This window comes from Leptodactylus fuscus, chromosome 3 (genome assembly GCF_031893055.1).
Source record: "Leptodactylus fuscus isolate aLepFus1 chromosome 3, aLepFus1.hap2, whole genome shotgun sequence".
Taxonomy (NCBI): Eukaryota; Metazoa; Chordata; class Amphibia; order Anura; family Leptodactylidae; genus Leptodactylus; species Leptodactylus fuscus.
Window position 1 is genome coordinate 191,338,976 of NC_134267.1, and position 19,049 is coordinate 191,358,024.

At 42.0% G+C, this 19,049-nt stretch overlaps 1 protein-coding gene across 2 annotated transcripts in view; it reads left to right on the forward strand.

Moving 5' to 3' along the window:
* Positions 1-19,049, forward strand: part of SNED1 (sushi, nidogen and EGF like domains 1) — a 91,029-nt gene that overhangs the window by 15,276 nt on the left and 56,704 nt on the right. Inside the window, exons 2-4 of one of the 2 annotated variants that reach the window (XM_075268945.1) lie at positions 12,253-12,540; positions 12,625-12,765; positions 15,290-15,452. In XM_075268945.1, coding sequence (XP_075125046.1) covers positions 12,253-12,540; positions 12,625-12,765; positions 15,290-15,452 — 592 coding nt within the window. Of the gene's footprint in view, positions 1-12,252; positions 12,541-12,624; positions 12,766-15,289; positions 15,453-19,049 lie in introns of those variants that run through there. The other variant, XM_075268947.1, reaches the window with a different exon arrangement.

Here is a 19,049-nt window from a genome sequence, read left to right on the forward strand (position 1 = left end):
ACCAGCTGTTCACATAGATATTAACATTACTACCCAAAACACAATTCTATCATTACTCAACAAAGTTATTGGTTTTATTAGGACATATTCACACAATACATATTAAGTGTGGACTCCTGAGGATGAAAATGAATGAAGCTCCATTCACATGCTGCAGAACAAATTGCAAACAGATTTTAGGGAATGTTGCAGAAATTACAGTTTACCGTTTTACTCCAGAGATATCGCTTCATAACGTAACTGGAGAATCCACTGTAACAAATATATTTACAGCACCAAAGTTTGGACACATCTTTTCATTCCACGGTTTCTCTTGTTCTTTATTTTTTACATATGTAAAGTCATATTTGAGACATGAAAAATATGAAGGAACGCATATGGAGTGAAGTGGTAAACAAAAAAGTGTTAACCAGCATGGTTAATATTTGAGATTCTTCCGAGTAGCCCCCATTTGCTTTGATGACAGCTTTGCACATTTGGTATTCTTTCCGTCAGCATTATGAGGTAGTCACCTGGAATGGTTTACAAACGGTTATGAAAAGTTTCCAAGAGGCGCTAAGCGCGTCTTGGAATCTTTTACATAGTTACATAGTATTTAAAGTTGGATGAAGATACAGGTCCATCAAGTCCAACCTATAACCCTACAGTGATGTTCCAGGCTTATACCAATTTCCCCATGTCAGGGGGGAAAACTCCTTCCTGACTCCAAATGTAGCAGTCAGTATAAAATTCAGGATCAAATTTTCTTTTAATAAATGAAATCTAAAACCTGTAATATTTTTCGGTCCAAAAAGGCATTAAGGCTCTTTTGAATTTGCATAATGAATTCGCCATGGAGGCTATCTGATGAAACACTCCACCATTCTCCACCTTTGTCAAATAGACCTTACATAACTTGTAGGTGTGTTTGGGATCAATGACCTGCTTAAAAACAAATGATGGGACAGCACAAACCAGATGGGCTGGCATGTCGCTGCAGAACATGAAGTAGCTATGCTGGTTAAAAAGATTGTCCCATCACAAGGATCCTATTTTTACTGCTAGTTTATGTGGATTTAAGACTTTTCCTATATGCATTGCTTTATCAAAACTGCTTTGTTTGGTCGCTATCTTAATTTATTCACTTCATTGTTTACACATTGTTTCTATGGCCCTCGGGATTATCTGCTCATTTGTCAAGTGATGTAGCTGCCTGCTCTCAGGGGGGAGGGGCTGGGAGCAGCTCTGAGCTGTTTGTGTCTTTTAAGTAGCGGAGCTTCTCAGAGATCGACGGGATTTCTGAGCTCTTATCACTCGGTTTAATTGAATTTGGCTGATAAAGGATGAGATAGGGAGTCTGTTACCTCTGTATGTAATGCAAACTGACTGAAGTCCAGCTCTGCTACATCAGCTTCACACTGTGGTAATTCATTTACAACCAATCCCGTGCAAGTGAAACCCCACCCACCTATGTGCTGAGAAAAGCAGGAAGTGAAGAGAGCACAACAACCTGCAGGTTAGTGAACAAGCGTCATGGGAATACCCCTTTAAGTATGTCTTGAATTTTCAAGGAAAACAGCAAAGTCTAGTAAGTACAGTAAAGCACCCCAACACCATCACACGTCCTCTTACATACTTCACTGTTGGAACCACATATGAAGAAAACCAACTTCTCACCTTTTCGCCAGTCCGGCGGTGTAAACCTCAGATTGTGGCGCATCATACCACTGGTCACTGGACTAATGTCTATTTCCAGCAATTCCACCATATAGGCCAGATTCTCAGTCTCCTCTGAAGAGCTGAGGTTAAGATGTGTCTGCTACTTCATGTCTCGGCAGCATTTATGTGACTTCTAATCCGAGGTACTGTTACTTTTTCATTTTCTGAGGCTGGTAACTGTAATGAACTTATCCTCTGCAGTTGATGTAACTCTCGATCCTTTTTTTTCCTGGGGTGGGCCTCATGAGAGGCAATTTCATCATAGCATTGTTCTTGAAATTGTCTACATTGAGTAATCTTAATGTCTTAAAGTAATGATGGAGTATTGTTTCTCTTGGTTGAATGTTTTTTGCCATGATGTGGATGAGTCCAGTACTTGAATAGGGATAAACACTGTATGCAACTTTGTACCAATCCTATTTCAGCACAACATAACTGATGGTCTCAAACACATTATTAAGGCAAGAAATTCCACAAATTAACTCTTAAAAGGAATACTGGTTAATTGAAAACCATTCCAGGTAATCACCTCCCAAAGCTGATGAAAGTCACAGCCATTATATGCAGATTTTTTGTTCAAGAAAGTGCGAGTTTAATATTGCAGTCAAGTCTATGGTTTATTATATTGATGTTCCATAGGTGTGTGCTTATTTCTGATATTTATAATATTCATACTCACTTGTACTGGGTCCATGAGCTGAAGGGGGCACTCAGAGCCCTCTGTGGGCATGCATACTGTCGCCACAGCGAAGATCCTCAATCGCTCACTAACAGAGAATCCAGGACATCTGTCTCAGATCCCATGGTGAGCGAGCGCTTCTATTAGGTGTATGTTTGAATGCGCATACACCTGAAAACTGTCAGTGTTGGCTGCAGCTTACACTAACAGAAGACTGTCACTTCTGTCCTGAAGCAGGCACGATGATGTCATTCATCAGCACCTGCTTTGTGGTGGAAGGAGGACACCCGGCTGCACTTCATGGGAGTGCAGGTGAGTTTGGGCGTATGTTATACTGTGTGGGGGCCACTGTGGAGTATATTACACTGAGTGGGGGCCAATGTGGAGTGCATTGTAATGTCTAGGGGCACATTGTACTGTCTCGGGGTTAGTGGAGCACATTGTACTGTGTGGGGGCCGCTGTGGAGCACATTGTACTACATGGGGCCACTGTGGAGCACATTGTACTGTGTGGGGGCCACTGTGCAGCATATTGTACTACATGGGGGCCACTGTGGGGCAGCTTGTACTACGTGGGGTCCACTGTGGAGCACATTATACTGTGTGGGGGCCACTGTGGGGCAGATTGTACTGCATGAGAGCCCATCAATATTTATATCACACAGTATCTGTTTTATAGTAGACGTGATATTATTACAGGGAGTAATAACATTGTAAGATTACTATGAATCAGATCTTGTGCAATGTAAATTGTGAACAATAGTTGTTTAAAAGTATAAATGCAAACTTCTACCTTTCAGTACAAAGTTGTTTGTATCATTGAAGGCTCTGTAAACCCCCATTCTCATGACCATATTTTGCAGATCCGTAACTGTTTGCAGTTGTTGATCTACACACTGTTAAGGTTAAATTGCCATGTTTGCACTTTGCAATAAACTAGTCGGTTTTGGGTTGCAGTTTGGGCACTCGGTCTCTAAATGGTTCGCCATTACTGTACTAGGTGATTTTTAGACCCTGGGAACTAAGCCCGCTTTAGACTAGGTACCAGGTTGAGTGATATCTTTGCTGTGAGGGTGGGAACAACACTAAATGTTAGTCTGCTGCTCCATAGGCATTATGGAACTTAGGTTCTTTTTTTAACCTGCTATCTATGGAATAGATTAGGATCTGTTGTTCTAGGTTTGGATACTAGGAGGTGAAATCCACCATAAAACATGCTTCCTCCTACTATATTTCTTAAAAATACAAAAATAAATCTGCCGGAGCCCCTAATCTTATACTTTGTATTGTGCCATTGCTTTGTTATTTTTCCTAGAAATGTATGCGTTACATGAATTAGTGGGTGTTATAATTCTCCTGGTCAAAATAGCATTGCATTGTGTAGGGACACAGAATGGTAATACCAATTTGTTAGTTTATAAAATGTGCAGGAAGAATAACAGAGGGACTATACAATGCACAATACAAGTACACTGATGGCCAGATGTAGTAAAATCATCATAAAGCAAAACTGGCCTAAGTGCTCACAGCAGCCAATCACAGTGCAACTTTCATTTTGTAGTCTGCTCCTGAAAAATGAAAACTGTGCTGTGATTGGTTGCTATGGGCAACTAAGACAGCTTTGCTTTTAGACCATTTTAATCAGCCTGCCCCATTGATAAAAAAGTATCACACCAAGAAGGAGTTGTAATGGAAAGACACTTTGTGTGACTGTAATGATGATATATGGAACTGATCAAGATATTCGAGCCAATGGAGAAGTTTATTGGGGAAACTGTACACTAGTAGCCTGTATGGCTGCCTTCTGTCTAGATACAAGATGAGATACAGTTGGGTATGGAGGTATACAGGTCCTGTGTGGTATCCCGTGGTACATTTACCCACAGATGTTGCAGCCGGGCCTGTAGATCCTGCACACTTGTAGGTTGCTGATGGTGACATTTCAGCTGGTCCCCTAAATGCTCCATTGGCCATAAATCTGGTGACCAGGCCAGGGAAGTGTTGCAATCTGATGGGGACATTCCTGGGAAACCATTGCAGTGTGTGGGTGGGCATGTTCCTGTTGAAAAATGTCAGTAGGAAGCCCTTCCGCGAGAGGCAGCACATGTGGCCGCAGGATGTCCTACACGTATTGCTGAGCTGCTAATGTCCCTTGTATCACTACTAGGAGTGACTGACTGTCATATGCGCTGGCTCCCCAGTTCATCTTACCAACAGTATGGGCAGTGTATAGCTCCACAGCAAAGGGAACATGGAGGCACTCAACACAAGGCCTCCAAAGGCAAACCTGACTGCTGATGGTTCTCAAACAGAACCTGAATTTGTTGCCAAAAACAATATGGTTCCAGTCTAATGCAGTCCAGATTTCTTGTTCATGACACCATTGCAAACAATTGTAATAGTGGCCGCTTGTCAATGTCAGGACACGTAATGGGCACCTTGACATCAACTGGGCAGTATGTATTTGAGTGCGCTGCAGAGACTTATCTTACAGTCAGCGATCTCTCACCTAGAGATACACTACCCAAAAGTAACTTCTGTGAGACCTTTTATAGCACCATGCTACACCTGTAATTATTTACATGTCTTCTTGAGACAAACTGCAGAATCAATTTTTCAGCAATCTGACATGGTCATGGATCCTTTTAAGGCTATGTTCACACACATACACACACACACACACTTATAATATGATTTGGGGGGGCTGTAAAAAATGCTGTGAAATTTAGGAAGCAGCATTGTTCCAAAAAATGCTATGTGTGAATCCACCTTTTAAGTAGATTATGCTTTTCTTCTGTACATGCTATGACTAAACCCTGGTGAGACAGCAAGCTTTTCAGATGTCTAGGGATGAGCTTCAGACCTCCATGTCTGGAGGGTCAATGTTCTGCCAGATATTATATTTACTGCTGAGTAATCACAGCTAGGACAGGGATGATATCCGATCCACTGACGGATTAGTGATTTGTTGCTGACTGTAAAAATGCCACATTTTTTAGGGGTCTTTGTGCCTTATTCGTTGAGCTGATAGCAGGAGGCCCAGTGCTTTGGACTTTCCACTATCAGTTGAAGCCAAACTGAAGCAAATCTTCCATTAAAGGAAACCCGTCATATACTCTTCAGTCTGAAGGCAGCCTGTTATAGAGTAGAAAGAGCTGAACAGATATATGTATTATCTGTTATATACCGTGTAATTTGACTTTCTGCTCCACCTAGTGAGCTGCAGCCAAAAAACACTCCGGAAAATACTGCAGCGGAAATGCATTAGGTTTTTTTTTCCCGCAGTGCTTTTCACAGTAAGGGCTCGTTCACACGGAGTAAACGCGGCAAGCAATGTGCCCTGTTTACGGGACTTTTGCACTGCGATTTTGACGGTGCATGTTTGCGGTCGCGTTAGCACCGCGTAAACGCACGTTAACGCGACCGCAAACATGCACCGTCAAAATCGCGGCGCAAACGTCCCATAAACGCGCCACATTGCGTGCCGCGTTTACTCCGTGTGAACGAGCCCAAAGTCTTTTTCTGCAGACTTTCTGCTTCTATTAGGCCTATACAGAAAACGCCAGGTATAATTGACATGCTGCGATTTACAAAAACAAAGGTGTTTTTGAAATGGCAGAATTTTCAATGCAGATTTTTTTTACTGCAATGTGTAGCTGGGATTAGCCGGAACCCCATCCACTTTGCAGGTAATGTAAAACACAGCATTTTTGCAATGTAGGGCGAAAAACACTATGCCACTGCGCTACAGCGTTGTTAACACGTTATGGGTCATGTTAACGTTTGCTAAATCTGTATGATATATAATTTTGAGCAGTATAATCTGTCGTCTATTCGTTGAAATTTCTGCTTTTTCTATGTTGAGAACATATGGAGGTGACCCTGTTAATGATTGACAGCTGTCTGTATGCACAGTCGTAGAGGGGAGGCTGTCAATCACTGATAAGACAGCCCACATGACTTCTCAACATAGAAAAAGCTGAGATTTCAATGGGTAAATGACAGGTTATACTTAATCTCTCCCCACAAAATTATATATCATTATGTTTTCTCATGCTGCAGAGTACGAGCACTTACATAGTGGTTTTCCACAGAGCATTTTAGGAACTTCCAGCCCGTAGACCACCAGCAAGCAGCTTGCGATAGGAGGGCAACACCTTTAAATAAATTGTTCATAAAGTGTTCAGCCAGGAGATTTTGGCGCAGTTTCTATGCGGGACTAAAAGGACTATTTTATGTGAATCAATGAGTCACTAGTAATTGATATAAGCTTTAATAGAAGTGATTTATATTTATAGGCCGATTGTTGTTATGTTTTCTATTTCAATTTCCTCTCAGTAATAGAACATATTAAAAAGAAGTAGAAACCATGACCCTTTCCGCATTCACTTACTCGCAAACCCATCTTTAGCCCACATCCTGAGGCTTAAATAATGAGCCATGAATCCCTGATTTTGGAAAAATATGGGCTCAGGATAATCCATCATCCTGTAAAATAATAAGACTTCACTACTAAGTTGTTTCCATATGTACATAGTGTGAAGGGCTACTCCGCTCCTCTAGTGAAACATGTTCTTGACATAACTCAAGTGTATATAACAATTCTATGATATTTACTAAGGAGCGTGCTCGACTAAGAGGACACCCATAGAGATTAGTCCTTGCAGCTCCTGGATATGGCCTAAAAGACTAGTGCCTAGAAACTATAGTGTCTACAAAGAGAAGGGAACATTATTCCGATATACATATTTATAAACCCCTGCAGCTTCTCAGGAAACATGAATCACAGCAGAGATATTATTTGTCAATTTTCTGAGACTTTCAATTCTCCCAAGCCAGGGTGGAAAAGAACCTGCACAAAATGTTTAGTGAGTGTAACCTCAGTCCCATACAATGCCTGGCTACCTTATGGGTAAGTTCACATGGGTTTTTTTGGGCCGGATTTTGACACGGAATCCGCGTCAGAATCCGGCTCAAAAAACTACCTCCCATTGAAATCAAGGGGAGCCGGTCATTTCCGCTCGCGGAAAAAAGCAGTGATCTGTCCTTTCTTCAGGCGGATTCCGCGGATGTCTGCCTCACAACACCTCCCACCTGACTAGACCCATTCATTTGGGCCTAATCCAGAGTGGAGTGCACTGGACGCCGGTGCACTGGCGGCCTCCGCGTCAGATTCCGGTCCAAAAAACTCATGTGTGAACGTACCCTAAAGAGGAGCTTTCACCTATTTCTCCAAATCCAAGTCTTTGCATGAATTCACTAGTTTTACCTACTTAGGCTATGTTCACATCTTCCCTGGGCTCTCCATCATTCGGGTCTGAGAGCCTGATTACCTAAACAGTAGTTACCTGTGGATACATAGACTATAATGGGGTTTGTCGGATGTCCGCTGTTTTTTATACTGATACTGGTGGAGAGAAAAGTCCTCTGTGTAGGACTTTTCTTTCTGACCATTTTTGGTGGTTTTTGTGGTGGAGTCTCCTAGTCACTAGCATCTTGAAAATCCCACCAACCAAGTATGGGCCAGATTTCGGTTGCACGTTGCTCTTTTTTGTTCTTACCCTTTAGACTCTTTATTTTGACTTACAGTGGGTGTCTGGAGCAGTAGACTGCCCCCTATGCCATACTGATAGGGCATATGGATAAGGATTTTCAGGTCACGGTAACATTTAGCTAATATCCATAAACTAGCGATAGATCATTGGAAGTGCTCATATATCAAGGACATAACAATGTCCGCTTCCACGACGTGAACTTAGATGACATTCAGAGGAGGTATGACATTTTCTGCCTTTGTTGACTTGCACTTTTCTGCTTTTCTGTGTCTCTTTGTTTGGAAAGGTCTCACTTTGCATTTCATTTTGGCTTTTACACTGAGAAAATTGACTGTGCACTTTTAATGGTGAGATCGCTCTCCAGTATGTCACTGATAATGTCCCAAAACGCTGACTTCTATTACTGTCAGATGAAAGATTCAGATCTCTTAAATACATGCAGCTGGATGGGGGATGGGGAGCGAAAGGTACTTTTATACATAAACAAGAGCTATCATCTTGCTGAGTCTGTACCTTTAAAGAGCGAGCGTTCCCACCAATGTGAGTGTGAATAAGCAGACCATGCCTAAGGGAAGCACAATGAGTGTACTGGGGCATCATGTAAATATTAATGTTAGCTGTCTGAGGCCGACCTCATGTAACCCCATGGTGTCAGAGCCACGGAAATCTGGGAATGGTTAATCAAGGTCAGAAGGAATGAGTAAAGATTAAATTGTTTACATGATAGAGGCTGCATGGTATATAATATTTGTTTATTCAGATAAAAGGAGGGGGCGAGCATGCTGCGTGCATACATATCTGTGACTTATTAAGCTCTTCCTCCCTCTGGTCATGCTGCTCGCTAATGGGATTTTTAGTTTTTTTTAAACAATAATTGTGAAGTGCAAATGAGCATAAAAATGATGAAATGATGTGTGATTTGGTACGTTCTAGGGGTTATTTTTTTAGGGTACGTTCTCGGCCTGTCCCGATCTATCAAGAACCATTCCCATGAGTCCATGGGATAACTGGATTCCATTATCCACGCAGAGCTCTCCCAAGTAGGACAAGATGTAACCTCCCTTAAGTGAACACAGAAAACTAGAATATGTTCTATATACGTCTCTAAGTGATTGTGGATGTTGCCAGGAAAAAATATTCATGTTTAAGCGAAATATGGGCAGCACGGTGGCTCAGTGGTTAGCACTGGAGGCTGGAGTTCTGGGTTCGAGTCCTGCCAAGGACAACATCTTCAAGGACTTTGTATGTTTTCATGGGTTTCCTCCGGGTTCTCTGGTTTCCTCCCACACTCCAAAGACATAGTGATTGGGAATTTAGATTGTGACCCCTATATGGGACAGTGACTGACAATGTCTGTAAAGCGATACTTTAACAAATATGGCCAGAATGGTAAGCAAGGCAGTGGAGTGAGGGCCCATTTTGGGAAGAGGCAGAGTTGGAAATGATGAGCATTGTATAACTAGATGTATAGTTTGTTACATATGTACTTTAATAAGAATTCAGTCACTGGCATTTTAATAAACTAGAAGATTTTTTGTGTTTTGCTCTGACCCTGGCTGTCAGCCATTTATGAAGGAACAGGAGTTTGTGTTGGGCTGTAGAAAAATCGAGGAGTCAGAGTTGGTGGTTTGTCCTAGAAACTCCTTAGCCCTGATGGTAAGGGCTATTCTGTTGCTTAAAGACTCACCTTGTGTTATGCCATAGTTTGTAGACCTATACCTTGATATTTCACAGTAACAGCAGCTAGTTTAGGTTTGGAGTGACATAGTCCTTGCTACCTCCATAGCACACAAATCTTGTTTGTTAGCCTGATGTAGGCTTGCACTCATGGCCACAGGTATTAGCCAGTGTGGTGTAGGCCTACAGGGTTGCACTTATTAACATGGTTATTATATAGCATTTGACATAATCTCCCTTTGCAGAGTAAAGCTGGCCATACACGACAGACTTTCATTGGCCAGTATTGTCAATTTCTTTGACTTTTGTCTGCTAAAAATAGATAGTTAAAAGTTTCACTCCGTGATTGGCCAACAGTAAGGGTGTTTGGCAATTTATCAGGCATCTAGTACAGACTCCCCAATTTGTTGTTTAGTTGTTTTTTTTTTTTTTAACTAAATTGACCATCTGAGTGGTTTAGTTGTTAAAGGGGTTCTCCAGGAATATTAAGAAACTTTGGAAGGCTGCTGGGGTGGATGCAGAACAAAAACCTATACTCCCCCATCCCTGATGCTCTGTTGTACAGTCCCAGTCCACTTTCCCATCGCTGGATCTTAAGCAGACATGCTCAAATGACCTCTTTGATCTCAGCGGTTGCAGGTGATGGTTTTCTGATGTCATCGGTTTCTTATCAGCATCTACTGCTGTTTTGTTTTTTTTCTTTGCTTTTTTTTTTATACTCAATCTGGCCGCTCTTGAGTTTCCTCTAATTCCTCAATGGTGGGATCATTTATATGTACAATCCCATCACCAACTGTATTATGGCCATCCAAAATTGAACATGAATGGCTTGGTTTAAAGTGCCCACTGTGAGGGCGCATTCACACAGAGCTTTGTGGCGCTGATTTGGCCACAAAACTCATGTAAAAAAGAATCCCATTGAGTTCAATGGTTTCCGTTTTACGCGCGCTACACATTGAAGTCAATGGGAGGCTGTTTTACAGCGCTTCTTTTTATACAGACTTTGTGGCCAAATCAGTTCCACAAAACTCTGTGTGAATGGACCCTTAGACAAAAGTTACTAAAAATACACAATTTCATCTATAAGAATGTTTTGAGATTTTTGTTTGGTAGTCAGACAATAAATCTTTCGTTCTTACAATAGACCTATCATTCTTTAAAGATCTCTCCTTGCAAGATTGTTCCCAGTCAGTTCCAAGAGAGATCTTCATTCTTCTCTAGATGTTTTTGAAAATGTATGAAGTTTGGGTTCCTCCTGAATGTTATCTCTGCATGTACAGGCAGTGGTTTGGTATAACCTGATACCTCTGCTGCATAGGAGACTAATAAAACAGCTTTGCTTATGTAGTGCATGAACCCAATGTGATTTAAAGAGAATGTTTCGCCACCTCCGCCAACTCCAACTTTTTGCATCTTTCAATAGATGCCACTGCACTGTACAATTGGAATTTTTTGTTCAGACCCCTCCATTACCAAGTAATCATTTCTTTTCAGTTTCAGCTCAGTTATGCTCTCTGCTGTCAAGTAGGTCATTCCTGACTGTTCCAGGCCAGGACTGACAATAAAAATCATGAATGTACATCCTATCCTATGGTTTAATCCACTGGCATCAGTTCAATAGAACAGAATGTCACCACTAAGGCTAGGTTCACACCTGCGCCTGCTCTCTGCTGGGGAAATCCATTCTCCATTATGCTTAAAAAATGAGGATAAGCAGTGCTTTTCTCTCTGAATTTATCGCCCTTATCAGGCGGAAACCCAGCAGGAACCAGGTGAACCTCATTATAGTTTATGGGGTCCCACGGGTTTCCGCAGGTAACTGCTTTTTTAATCGGATTAGATTTCTGTTCATGGGGTCTTCAAGTGTTCAAGTGGACCCGTCCCCCCCCCCCCCGTCCCCCCCCCCCCCCCCCTGAATGGAGACCTGAATGCAGGTGTGAACCTGACGTAACATGGCTAGAGAAAATCCTTACAACTCTTCAAAATTTGTAATTATTTATATTTGGAAAAATGTTTAACTTCTCTAAATTCTCTCCATATTTACCGTATACACCCGAGTATAAGCCGAGTTTTTCAGCACAAATTTTTGTGCTGAAAAAGCCCCCCTGGGCTTATACTCGAGTCAAGCAAAAAAAAAAAAAAAAAAAGTAATAAAATAAAGTTCTAAATCCCTCCTTTCCCTAGAATATATATGAAAGTAGAAAGTTGCTGTGGAAACACATACACATTAGGTATCCCTGTGTCTGAAAGTGCCCGGTCTACTGAATATAGGGGATCTGCAGTGCTCCTGTTCCGTCGGGAAGGGGTTAATAGGAGCACTGCAGATCCCCTATATTCAGCCAGGCAAGTGGGGGAAAGAAAACCAGTCCTCAAGCTCAGGGAAGGGGCAGACAGACAACCAAAACACCCCCTCCCCTTTCCCAGCACCCAGCAACTACTGCACCCAAAAACTTTGACCATTTTAATTTTTGAAATTTTCTAGTAGCTGCTGCATTTCCCCCCTAGACTTATACTCGAGTCAATAAGTTTTCCCAGTTTTTCGTGGCAAAATTAGGGGCCTCGGCTTATATTCGGGTTGGCTTATACTTGAGTATATACATGTTTCCATCTATAACCTGTAATGTTTTTGCTTTTGTTTTTTAGGTAAATAACAATGGGGTCGTGTCTTTCCTTCGTGAAGTGTCTCAGTTTACTCCTGTGGCATTTCCTATATCTGGTGATCGCAGAGTTGTGGCAGCATTTTGGGCTGATGTAGATAACCGCAGAGGAGGGGATGTATTCTATCGGGAGACTGAGGATCCAAGAGTCCTGAGACGTGCCAACCAGGATGTACACACTTACTTTCCTGAATTATCTGACTTCAATGCCACCTGGATCTTCATTGCTACTTGGTACAGGGTGACTTTCTATGGTGGAGATGCAAGTTCACCAGTGAGTTTATTATACATATAAATGTTCAGTACATATATAATATATCATACCGATAATATATACTTTATTTTTCTAATTTTGCAGGTCAACACCTTCCAGATTGTCTTGATCACAGATGGCCTTCGATCCTTCACCATCTTTAACTATGAGACAATACAGTGGACCACTGGTCGACATGCCAGCAGTGGAGGTGACAGCTGGGGTAGAGGTGGCATTGCTGCGCAGGTACGGTATTTTATCAGCATAACCCCCCCACACACATTACTTGTGTACATAGCGCCATTAGTTATCAATTGAAAGTTAATTTATCTCAGGGTTAGGGAACCTTCGGCTCTCCAGCTGCTGTGAAACTACAACTCCCAACATGCTCCATTCACTTCCATGGGAGTTCCAAGAACAGCAGAGCAAGTATGCATGCTGGGAGTTGTAGTCTTGCAACAGCTGGAGAGCCGTACGTTCCCTACCCCTGATTTATCTTGTAAGCCCAACCTGTATCAGTCACAGTTTTGGCTGACCATACGGAGTAGATATGTGTTCACCTGACATCTTTTGCTCCTGATCCCCCTTTCCCCATAGACATGCACATACACAGTTTGGATTTTTCAGAAGAGTCTATGAATATGATTCCCCTGCTCATTGTTTTGCTTCCTCACCATGGAAATGTGATGTGACTGTAGAAAATTTTCTAAGTGCTGCTAAGCTTCCTTGTACTGTATTTGCCAGTATTCTGTAGAATAAATGGCATTCCTATATCCATCAAAGAAGGCTGTTCAATATAGACTCCTGAAGAGGTTGCCTTATTTAAGTGTGGGGGCATTATAATGTGCATGGTGGCACTAAGGGTGCAGTATAAAGTGTGTAGGAGCAGTATACTGTGGTGGAGACATGGGTGCCCCCCCCCCCAGGCAAAACTGTGCATGGTGCCTCAAAAATGCCAAATCCTCCCCACCTAAATTTGTATTTTGGTCAGTAAAAGTAATTGAAAGTCCATTCTGTAGGCAGCATGTTATAGGGCAAGAGGTGCTGGACAGACTAATGTATAGTTATATGGGAAAAGATTCAGTAAAAGTTGCTACTTCTTCATTTTATACAGGGAGAGAGGTACCAGTACATGTGGGATGTCTGATGTCTTGGGCATCACTGCTACTATCTTAACATAGATTTCGTAATACCAAGGGGCCAGCCCCGAAACCTGCTCATTCATTAGGCAGTCCTAGTAAATGACTGACAGTCTTCCATGTATGAGTTTATATAGCTGTCAATCTCTATTAGTGAAATATATTATGGAGGAGTTTTCCATGAATTTGCATTTTCACATTGTGAAACCAGTGGGTCCAGTCCTTAGGAGTAGGGGCGTAAATTGAGGAGGTACAGAGGGTGCAGTCACACTGGGGCCCAGGAGTCTTAGGGGGGCCATAAGCACTGGTGTCAGTATTGAGATTGCAGCTTCCATCTGGCCCAAAAGCCAAAGAGACCCACAGATTACCCAAACCACACTAAGGTGGATTACTAACTAAATAGCACCCATAACCATTAGAGATGAGCGAGTAGTGAAATATTTGAGATTCGATATTCGTTTCAAGTAGAGCCTCAATATTCGACTACTCGATCGAATATCGAATCCCATTACAGTCTATGGGAAAAAATGCTCATTTCAGGGGAAACCACTATTCGACTCAGGAGAATCACCAAGTCCACGAGTAGCAGGAGGAGAGTGTTGAGGAGGAGCGCTGTGCAGTTAAAGCACACGGACCCTATAGATTATAACGGGTCCGTGCGCTTTAACTGCACAGCGCTTGCAGTTGGGCTGATATTCCGTTCTGAGGCGTCCTTCTGCGGACTCCTTCCGGACGGGAGGAAAGCGCTAATGTGAACTTACTCATCCTGCAGAACCAGCATTGATTGGCCGAATGCTATACAGTGTACAGCATTTGATCAATCAACGCTCGTTCTGCCGGCGGCTCGTCTGAGGAGGCGGAGTCTAAGATTGGACCACAGTAGTCACCATTGTGTCCCGATCTTAGACTCCGCCTCGTCACAGACGAGCCTCCGGCAGAACCAGCATTGATTGGCTGAATGCTGTACACTGTATAGCATTCGGCCAATCAGTGCTGGTTCTGAATCGAATCTTTACTGCGAATAGGAGTAGTATTCGAATGAGTACGAGTATTTCGAATACCGTAGTATTCTATTGAATACCTACTCAATCAAATACTACTTGCTCATCTCTAGTAACCATCACTATCAAGAATTCGCTGTAGATTGCAATGCTTAGGAGCCCTATATTGAGCAGACGAAGGGACCACAGTGCTTGTCAGAGTGCCAAGACCCTTCCACTGTTATTCTAGACACAGCAATGCTTTTGTAAATGCTGAGCCTGGGGTTCTAGTTCACCCTCATTGATTTTCACGGCTTGCTATAAGCATGTACATGCCACACTTGTGTGGAAAAGCTCCACAACTCTCTAACACATAGGGCCACGTCTGTCGGTACTGTCTAACAGTAAAAGTCACCATGTTATGCAAAGCAACCAAGCTCAATTTCTCATTTCTTCCATGTTTTCTGAAATATTTATTGCTAAATATAGGCTGGCACATGAACTTGCGAATTAAAACAAAGGCAAGGCCAGGTGTATTCCAGCAATTGGAGATAAATGTATAATTTATATGTAGATTTATAAGCAGAGGTCACATTTATATGGCCCTGGTTTTTAATGGTGTCTCATAATGTACTCCTCTTTGTCTCCTAGGCAGGCTTCAATGCAGGAGATGGCTGGAGGTATTTTAATATTCCAGGCTCTCGCACAGATGACATTGCAGGGATTGCAAACACCACTAATGTAGGATTTCCTGGACGATGGGTTTTTCGGATCGACAACAACCACGTGCAAGTTGGGGGATGCAGTAACGCAAGTATGTGGCACCAGAACAGAGGATTCTAGCCATGTCTCATCCTTCTCAGTAAAATGATTTTGTAAGAGGATTGAACATCAACAGATGTTTGTTCTGGTTGTCTGCTCCTGTTACCTGGTGACCAGAACAACTGTGATACATTACATTCCTGCTCCTTATGTAATAGTCCAATGATTGTTTTGTGAATCTCCTTTACAAAACACTGTTTTTCTGATGTCTTCTCCTGTTCTGTTTTTGAGAAAGTTGGGTGACAACCATTATGGTTTTGCATCTTCCTAAGTAGGCTGGAGCCAGCTTTTCTAGAGTTGTGAATTGCAAAAAATTTGCAGAGCTGTTGCTCTGGAGTATGAGAAGAGCCGGATGCTGGAGCTTGCAAAAATGCAGTTTCTTTTGTTGCAGATTTTGCTGCGTTTTTTTTTAGCCAAACCTAGGAGTGGCTACAAAAGGAATGAGAAATATATAGGACGTTCTTATACTTCTACCATCAGCTCAATCCTCTCCTGACTTTGGCTCAAAAAAACACAAAAAAATCTGCAACAAAAAAAGCTGCGTTTCCACAATGTGGGCCCTCAGCCTTAAAGAGGACATGTCAATAATTTTATTCCCACTTCCTTCCAAAGTGATTTGACCACAACATAGGTGACAAGAATGTAAGACTAAAGATACCTATAATATCACTAGTGCTCCTTGCATAGCGGAGAAAGGTTGAAATCACTCACTTCCCAAGATGCCCTAGAGGTCTACTGCTTCGTAACTAGATATTGATACGAAGCAGTAGAGCTAGAGCCGTTGCTCCAGAGCTGAGGCCAGGGCTTGGGGAGGTAAGTCATAGTGTTTCCCTCGCCACCTGATACTAGGCATCTTGACAAGTGAGTGGTTAAAACTTCATTGACTTGTGTACATGAGGGGCATGATTGGAAACGTAAGTATGTGTGCACATTTATGCATGACACTGATATAGTGGTGTTAGTGCATTAAGGGGCCAAGGTGACTGGTTCATTTTAAAGGGGTTTTCCAGGCAGAAAATCTTTTTCTTATAAAGTGTTAGTGCTAGTGATGGATTAATAAATACACCCATATACCTTTAGCACAGTGTTTGGAGTGATTCTTGGGTGTCTCTGGTTGCTGCTGCATCCTCTGTGTTTGTTTACATGCTGTTACCTTCCTGCTGAGCTGCTTCCTTTAGCTGCTGCACTACCTCCCTCTCACTCAGCCCCCCCTCCTCTCTCAGTCCATTACAAAACCCTCCGTCTCACTAACCTAACCCCTCCCACTCACACTGACTAGCGATCCTGCCCATTACTAGCCCCTCCCACTCTCCCCATCTCCCTGGCTTACCTATTCCGCCCACTGCTAGAAGACAGTAAGGCTTGGTAAGTATTGCATGAGATAGGGGAGTGGGATGAGTGATGCTGAATAAGCAGTTGTTCCACAGCTCTATTTGTTCTACAATGTGTTGATGAGGTTAACCGAAATCTCATTCACTGTGCTGATACCGTAAAGCGCAGGATTTTTTCCACTGTGTTTTCTCAGCAGCTGTGAATTTGTAATATAAGGTTTTTTATCTGATGTACCATCACTTTATGATCAGTGGGGATTGGACCTCTGGAACTATTACCTATTACTTCCATTTCTAATGTCTCCCTCCCCAGGGGTGCCTTGGTCTCCCAGCTGTACTGAACCTGCCCGGTGACCTCTGTCACTTGAATGGAGCTTTGTAGCAGTTCCTGCACCACCTGGGTGGCTGAGGCACCTTACAGGCAAAAGGGGACTCAAAACTCCAATAATATTAGGCATTTCTCAATTTTCCTGCACATGGGTAGAGTAAAATATGGTTTTTTTAACAATATAAGAGAAAAAAAAAAAAGAACTCAGGCCTATATTTACGGTGATTTATTTATCTTGGAGGGGAAACACTGAGGGTGATTTCAGTGAATAATAAATGGGGATAGCCTGCTCTCTTCTGGAAGAAATTCTATTACATGTTAAGCCTCACATTATTTCTTTTTGACATTTATATGTTAAAAACAACATTTATAATGTGGGTAACTGTAAATTATATTCTCCCACATTAAATAAACCCTTCAGGAAGTGCAACTTCTAGGCAGATTAAAATGGCCGACATGGAACTGAGCTACAGTCAAACAATTTATTAGCTGCAAAGTAGAATAGAGAAAGCCTTATACAGCCCCAAAACAGCAGTGTGACATGCCAGGTTAAAACCTTGCTAATCCTTAAAATGCCAACACATCTGGGCAACACATTACTGCCCATTGAAATGGAATGTTGTGTTCCATTGTTGGGAGTCCTGGAATCCACCAATAAGTAAATATTGACTCCGGCCCATGCCAAGGAACCAAGCTTCTGTTCAAAAATATTTGACTTAGAATTCAATGAAAAACAAATATACATCTAAGAAACAAAGCGCTCTTTCTCTGCTGCCATTGTACAGCCGAAAAGTTTAAAAAAAAAAATCCTAAATTTTTTTGTTTCTAATGATATACGGATTCTGATTTTTCTACTATGTATATTCAGCTTGTGTGTAGCAATATTCTTGGGCACATACAGAGCAATTATTGAAAGGATACGAGGCAACTGGCACGGCAGCGTGGGATCTATGAATGATCCCCATTGTGGTGTAAAGTACAGTAAGAAGATGGCCAATGGTCATCATTCAACAGACCCAGCTGGAAATGTAATTGAACCAGGTCGAGACAGGGTGGGATTAACAACTAACGCTCCTTCCACCACATGTGTATATGTCGGGAGTATTGCCCGATTTATGCTTTTCACGAAAGACTACATGTGGTTATACAAGAATACGTGTGGTTGTCTGTTGAATCCCATTGTAATGAACTGTATACTGTGTTGTACGATTTTTTTTTTTTATTATTTGATAACTTTGCAAAAAAATGTAGAGTCTAGTATGCTATTGTGTACAGTAAATAAAAGATGAAGTAATATATACTGGCCACACAGAGGACACTCTTTTAGCTTTCACCCACTGGAGCCCTATGTATATATTTCATGCATACTTCAGGAGCTTTCTTGGTGTGTGCATCTAATATAGAGCTCAAACACAATGCATACACAGCCTAACCTGTATACAAAGCAAATGCTATGTCCATATTTGTAACCATATTTGGATCAGGTGCATCTACAGTGTAAACAAATGAAGCAACCATGGAAATAAACTTAAAGGGGTTGTCCTATCTAAAGGATCTTATCTATACTGGTAGCTTATATAAAATGAAGACTTTTCCAAAATATATTGGTTTAGAAATGCTGCTTTGTTTGCCTGCTATGTGAACTTATTCCTCCCATTGTTTACACAGTGTTTCCTTAACCACAGACCTGTGTGATAGGACAAGTGACATCACTCACTCAGTGCCGGCAGGGCAATATGTTCAGCTAATTGCAGTTTGCTGATAAAGCTGAGTCTCTTATTTCTCTATGTAAACATACAGATAACACTGAGCCCCTGCTCTTCAAGTATGTGCATATTATGTGATCTGCATAAGTATTGTGATACTTCAGTGTCCCGTTCAACAAGAGGGGGGAGGGAGAGAAATACAGGATGTGAGTAGTAGAGACGAC